This window comes from Lytechinus variegatus, chromosome 10 (genome assembly GCF_018143015.1).
Source record: "Lytechinus variegatus isolate NC3 chromosome 10, Lvar_3.0, whole genome shotgun sequence".
In the NCBI taxonomy this organism is placed as follows: Eukaryota; Metazoa; Echinodermata; class Echinoidea; order Temnopleuroida; family Toxopneustidae; genus Lytechinus; species Lytechinus variegatus.
In genome coordinates, this window is record NC_054749.1 from 19,083,749 (window position 1) to 19,090,827 (window position 7,079).

The 7,079-nt window shown below is 36.6% G+C and overlaps 1 protein-coding gene across 1 annotated transcript in view; it reads left to right on the top strand.

The window, feature by feature from the left end:
* LOC121422647 (fibropellin-1-like) overlaps positions 1-7,079 on the top strand; it is a 61,711-nt gene that overhangs the window by 21,152 nt on the left and 33,480 nt on the right. Inside the window, exons 9-10 of the mRNA XM_041617807.1 lie at positions 5,009-5,125; positions 6,013-6,126. Of these exons, the coding sequence (XP_041473741.1) occupies positions 5,009-5,125; positions 6,013-6,126 (231 nt within the window). The remainder of the gene's footprint in view (positions 1-5,008; positions 5,126-6,012; positions 6,127-7,079) is intronic.

Here is a 7,079-nt window from a genome sequence, read left to right on the forward strand (position 1 = left end):
GACAGAATACCACTTGTGACCACCTTCCATCCCAATCTACCCCCTCTCCGCAAAATCCTGTTTGATAACCACCACATTTTACACACTTCTGATCGTCTCCAACAGGCCGTTCCCGATACTCCCATTCTAGCATACCGACGCCCACCGAATCTCAGGGAACTCATTGTTCGTGCTGAATTGCCCTCCCTCACTAACCATTCTTCTCCCATACAGCATGGCACCTTCAAATGCACCAGCAACAGGTGTATTATATGTGAAATACACATTCACGAAGGCGACACTCTCACCAGCAACTCTACCAGCCTTTCTCACCGAACCAAGGGCAACATCACTTGCACTACCACTAATGTTGTATATCTCATCACTTGCAGAGTTTGTAGGGTACAATACGGAAACCAAGACCACACTCAAGAAACGATTCTACGGGCACATATCCACCATCAACACAGCAAAGCTGGACACTCCAGTTGGCCGCCATTTTAACCTTCCCAACCACTCCATCACTGACATGATGCTACAGGGCATCGAATCTTTAGGTACCCGTCCTGACTCAGTCCGCACTAGCAGAGAGAAGTTCTGGATGAGACGACTTCGCACCATCCAACCTCATGACCTGAACACCCAAGAGGGGAACAACTGATTAATCTTTCTTACCCACTTTCCATTTGTATACACATATGCATCCCCCTCAGCTCTTTTAGATTAGCTACATTTAAGTTTCTACCTCTACTTTCCTCCCATAACTCATACAAGCTCAGCTCCTATTTTTCCTCCCTCATTCAGGCGATATAACATTCATTTTATATATATATATATATATATATATATATATATATACACAACAAAAAAAGTAAGTCCCCCTAAATCAAATTGCTGTAACTTTTGAACCGAATTATTTTGAGATATGATATTTCATGGGTGGATTTATACACTCATTAAGCAACTCCTGGAGAAAAATGAGATTGATCGGTTGAGTCGTGCATGAGTAATTAAAGATTGAATTAAAAATGACCATTTTTGAAAGTCACAAGAGTCGTTTTTCAGATTGTGCAAATACAAAGTTTGGCAAAAATTATTTTTTAGGTGAATTTTATGGTGTTATGCTGTTTTACTATCCACCATTTAACCATTTCAGACCAAATTTTGATATCGTATGTTCATGGTTGAGTGAGCGCGATGTATTGCAGGGGCCGCGGAAGCGGGGGAGGGGGGGGGCTGGGATGGGGGGCATCAGCCCCCACTTTTTTCCTTAAGCAAGTACAAAAATGTAATACGATTGTGATTTTTGGCATGGTCAGCCCCCCCCCCCCCGCCCCCACTTTGAAAGCTGCTCTGCGGCCCCTGTATTGTGACGTGTCATAGGGTTTTTTGGGGTAGTATCTTCTACAACTTGTTAGATCATGTTAAAATTTGAAAATGTTGATGGCTCCCCCGATTATAGGCCCCTCCCCCATTTAAAATTCTGGATCCACCACTGATCTGTCCATACATTCAACTGATCCTGAGAAATTGTTAGGAAAAGAATACATTTATGCAGTATAATGAGTATTCATTCCTAAATTTTCGAATGTGCTCGCTGAACCATGAAATGGCTAAAGTTCGGAAAGTGTTTGGTGATAGAAATGATGGATGATAAAAATAACAGCAATTAAAGACACATTTGAAACCAAATTTGCCCCCAATATTCACTTTATTACCCTTTAAAATGAATCTGTGACATTGAAAATATAAATTTTCCCACTTTGTTGCGTGCTCACTCATCCATAAATAAACAAATCGATTTCATTTTTGCACAGAATTCTGCCTATAGGTTGATGAACATTACTGCCAAATGACATTGCTAAAGACAGCCTTGAAAAAAAGTTCCACCATATTGAATAAGGGGTTACGTATGCTGAAACATATGCACCCATATTGTACACAAGTCTATGAGAGAGGAAGTCAAAATTTTAACAAATATGAAATGAGGGTTTGTTTCATGGACGTTTTTTTTTACTTCTGCCAACAGTTATTTCATGAAACTTCGCACATGGCTTCAGAGTAACACTATCCAAAAGGTGCGCACACCAAAATAACCATTCGATACGGTACAGAGTGGGGCCAAGGCCTTGAAATTTCTTCTCATTTGCATAATTTTCCAATATTGTGTGCTCACTGATGCATTAAACATGGGGATTTTCATAAAAATCAAATCAAATGAACTGTGCGAGGAGTTGTTTGACAGATATCCATAGTTACAAATTGCATTTTTTTCCAATAACGTAAAAAAGAGCTAATCACATTCCACATGTTCATTCAAGTGTAAATGTTTAATTTGACACCTTTGAATCATTGAAGCATGTTTATTGGTCATGAACATAACGAAAAAGTTGAGAAAAGATCATTTTCAGTGAGAAAAATGAAGCAATACTTGCCTACGATATTTGAAAATCGCATTTTTTGTTTCCAATAAATGTTCATTGAACCGTGAAACGGTGAATATTGTTGGAGATAGTCTTCCCCAAAATAACTGTCATCATATTCTAGCATTTTTTATTGAAAGAAATGTGTAAAAATCCAATTATAGGAAAATCGGACTAGAGTTTATTCAACCGTGAAATTTAGCTAAAAAAGTTATATCGTCTTATAGAAAGTACCTTTTACAAGCCTTCTGACTATTTTTCATGATGAGAATGTGTAATAAGTTCGAATAAAATGGAATCAAAGTCGTGATATGTTGCTTGTGACTTTTGAAAAGGGACATTTTTGCCTTCTGACTGTGCTCACTGAAGCATGACGTAAGATACGTCCACAACATTTACTCAGAGGGTAGCTTCTAAAATTACCTACACGCTCATGTAAAAATATATCAAAAACTCGCATTGGTTCGGAAATTACTGATGTTTGTTTAGGGGGGGACTTACTTTTTTTGTTGTGTATATATATATTTTTTTTTTTTCTCTCTCTCTCCCTTCACCTCTTAGATTTACCACTTATTTATTTTGCTTCTTTTCATGGTTACTATGTTTAGTTTTTTTTTTCTCAATACGCCCCCTCTCTCATACAGCATCAGTTTCTTTATTTGCTTTTACCCTTTTAGGCAATTTGCTTCCCTTCCATATATACAGGTTTTTTTTCTACTATATAGTCTTCTGTTTTTTCCCCTCACACCCAGCGGACTACAATATCATTATATATATATTATTTTTTCATTTTTAATATATTTATATACTTTTATACTTACAGATTTATCTTATCTACTTTCTTCTCTTAGTTTAATGCTCTATCTTACATACTTGTGTCTTTTGCACATTATCAATTGTTCCCTTCTTTTTTTTTCCTTTTTTCCCCACTCTTATGCACAAGCTTATTATGCCTTTCTTTGTTACCTGTTTGACCAACCTCTCACTAATTCTCTTGTTTTTCATATCTTCCTCATACCCTCTCACTGTTTTGTTCCAAATCCTGTTTGATGTTGCCTGCCTCATTATCGTAATCCCTCTTGGCTTGAGGTCTTTCTTTGGCCTTACTCCACCAACTTCCCTTTGTGTCTGCCTACCCCTTTTCTTTCACCTTCATTAACCTGATTGGTCATCTCTTCTTACTAATGCCCCTTTTGTCTCCTTGTTCCAGTGTTGCTGTTGTATGTCTGTGGTCTATATTATGGTTGTTCCACCTTATATGTTTGTCATTTTGCCTCCGAAGAAGATTCTGCTAGGATCGAAAGCTTAGGCCCCTTTTGACTCTCTCATTAAAAATCACAAGACTCATTTGATTTCGTTTATGGTGCTGGCCTATATTCTCTTTTGTCAATGTGACTTGGCTTGCAGGCAGTTGCGCGACAGGATTGACTGCGTCAATGATTATCATGTAATACAACATTTCTGATTGGTCGCATGTTGAAGTTAAATCAGTAACAGTGAATGTTCCTAGCAATGCCGTTCTTGGTGGATCTAGTATCTAATTCCTTTTCCCCCATAGCTTTAGAGTAAGGTCATATCTTTCTTCCTTTTGTCAGTATACTTTTCTTCACAACAGCATCCATCGAATTCCTGGAGTATCACTTCAATGTAGCCATGGTTGATAGTAGCTGATGTCGTCAAACACAATGGCCCGTATTCTGATAGCAGGTTTAACTTAAACTCAGATTTAAAGTTGTGGTTTAAGTATGGAAAGCCAAAAGTATCGAAATTGTATTCAGTTTTATGTTTCTTATGTTTACTGTGCTCTTTCCTGATTCATCGATGGTGAAGACAATCATCTATTTATACTTCCTAGGCAATTATGAATGATTTGAGAGCCAAATGAGCTGAAGTTGATATATCTACTTGATTTATGTAACAAGTGGCTATCCATACCTAAACCAGAACTTAAGTTAAACCTGCTAACAGAATACGGACCAATGCGATTTGCTTGTATTTCATTCATTTCAGCGGCCCTTTTATGTCTTCCCTTTTTCTTTTCAGGTCACACAGCCTACAGTACCAAACAACAAAGCACCACAGTCTTTGCAAGAACAATATTAACAATTTGTATATGCACTATTTCACACATATGACCAAAGAGTGGTTGCCAATTCCTTCAGCATTCAGTTGCTTTCTGCAGTTTTACTTGTAAATACATCTGTATCTCAGTCGCTGTTAGTAGGGTTCACTTTTCGTAATTAACATGTCCTCAATGATATATGTCTTGGCTTCATCTGTTAAATCTACCGGAAGACGATAGGGACTACCTGCTCTTCTGTATATACTGATCAAGGTTGATCGGTTACTCTGCCGTTACTCTGTTCCCACTGCTGAAATAATCGATTCGATCGCGACGAAATTGTCGGGATACATCTACCTTCATTGATCTTATATGCTTTTAACCTGTTCAAAGTATACGTAGGCATAAAATTACATAAACAAAATCAAGGCTTGATTGCAGAAAATGATATAATACGATTAGATAATCATGCTGGCAGATTGGGACCGGGAACAAAGTGACCGCGAATCCGTTTCATTCCTTCTTTCTTTCTCTCTTTTTTCAGCATTGAACGAGTGTTCAAGTATGCCATGTCAAAATGGCGGTACTTGCGTGGATGGAGACAATGAATACGTCTGTACCTGTTCGGGTACAGGGTACACGGGAACGAACTGCGATATAAGTACGTAACAAATATCACTTTAATCAAAATTGAAGCGGGTCTCACATATAAGACCGAATGCGGGACTATCAACAAAACGCATTTTTTCGTTACATACAGGCTCGGAACTACACCCGATCACTCTTTTATAAATTTCATTTTAGAATACAAGTGAAACTACTTAGATTCTCAATTCCATGTTATCTATTATATTGAATATGTATTGTTACTTTGATCGTATTTTGAAAAAATGTTGAACGGAAATAAATAAATCTAAATCTAAGCAAAGTTATTTCCACCCTGAACTTGTGGATATACAACTGTTTCTCACCTAATTTGTGGTTCAATTACAATATTCCTTATTGCCAAATCTGTAAAATTAAGAATATTGTATAATTCATGTAAAAAAAGAAATGGTGAGTGATATTATCGACTGTCTCATTTGTATTCTACTGAGCTACACTGATATACACACATATATAACCGTTATGTGAAAAATAAGCGAAACTTTAAAATGTCTTAACTCTCTTATTTTACATCTGATTTGGATCAAATTTCCAACGTTAATGTTTGTTTGATCTTTCCCTAGCATGTCAATAGATTCACATCATTTTTGTTTTTTGTGTGAACTTGACTTCTGAATACTTACAAAGATTATCAAATATTTTCATTCCCATTAAGTAAGGTTGAAATCCAATCTTTGTAGATTAAATTGAAATCTGTATGGCAGTCTGGTTTTGTTAAACATGTTAAAAAAAGTATCGCTAGTCGCACGTAAAGAAATGTAGAGTTTACGAGCAGTTTCTAAAACTCTCATAAATTCGTTAAAATTAGATTAGTAATATAAAAGAGCGTTGATTAAGTTTAAATAAACGTTTTAAGCGTTTCTGTCATCCTCCTTTACTTAGATATTGATGAATGCGCCTCTAACCCGTGTCTGAATGGTGGTACATGTAATGATGGAATCAATTCTTACACGTGTAACTGTGAGCCTGGATACACTGGCGTCACTTGCGGAATCAGTAAGTATTTTATGTTTTCTTTCATTCATATTTTTCAAATAATTGTTCCCCTAATAAGGTCGTCGTCGCCGATAGTATAGTTTTTTTAAGTTGTTTTTTGCGCTAGGAATATCCGCGTAGTGCATACAATAGTAAATGCATACAATAGCCAATGCATCTAATAGTTTATCAAAAATTGAATTGCATTGATTGGCAATCTCACATGCGAAGCAGAATGAGACTATAGGCGCCGCTTTTCTGACGGCGGCGGCGGCGACAACACCAAATCTTAAACGAAGGTTAAGTTTTTGAAATGACAGCATAACTTGAAAGTATACAGACCTAATTCCTGAAACTTATCCATTAAATTAATAAAGTGTTATTAAATATTCTGCTCAAGTCTCAGGTCACATGACTAAGGTCAAAGGTCATTTAGGGTCAATGAACTTAGACCATGTTGGGTAAATCAACATCAAAGATCTTAACCTAAGGTTAGTTTTTGAAATGTCATCATAACTTTCAAAATATATGAACCTAGTTCATGAAACTTGGACATAAGTTTAATCAAGTATTACTAAATATTTTGCCTGTCAAATCACATGACCAAGGTCAAAGGTCACATGGTCAATGAACTTTGACCAAGTTGGGGTATCTGTTGAATTACGATCATAACTTTAAAAGTTAATGAATCTGATTTAGGAAACCTGGCATTGAAGTAATCAAGTATCACTGAACATCCTGTGCGAGTTTCAGGTCAAAAGTCATTTAATGTCAATAAACTTTGGCCAAGTTGGGGTATTTGTTGATAACCATCATAACGTTGAATGTTTATTGGTCTAGTTCATAAAACTTGGATATAAGGGTAATCAAGTATCACTGAACATCCTGCGCGAATTTCAGGTTACATGACTAAGGTCAAAGGTCATTTAAGGTCATTGAACTTTGGCAATTTTTGAGGTAATTATTAGATTGCT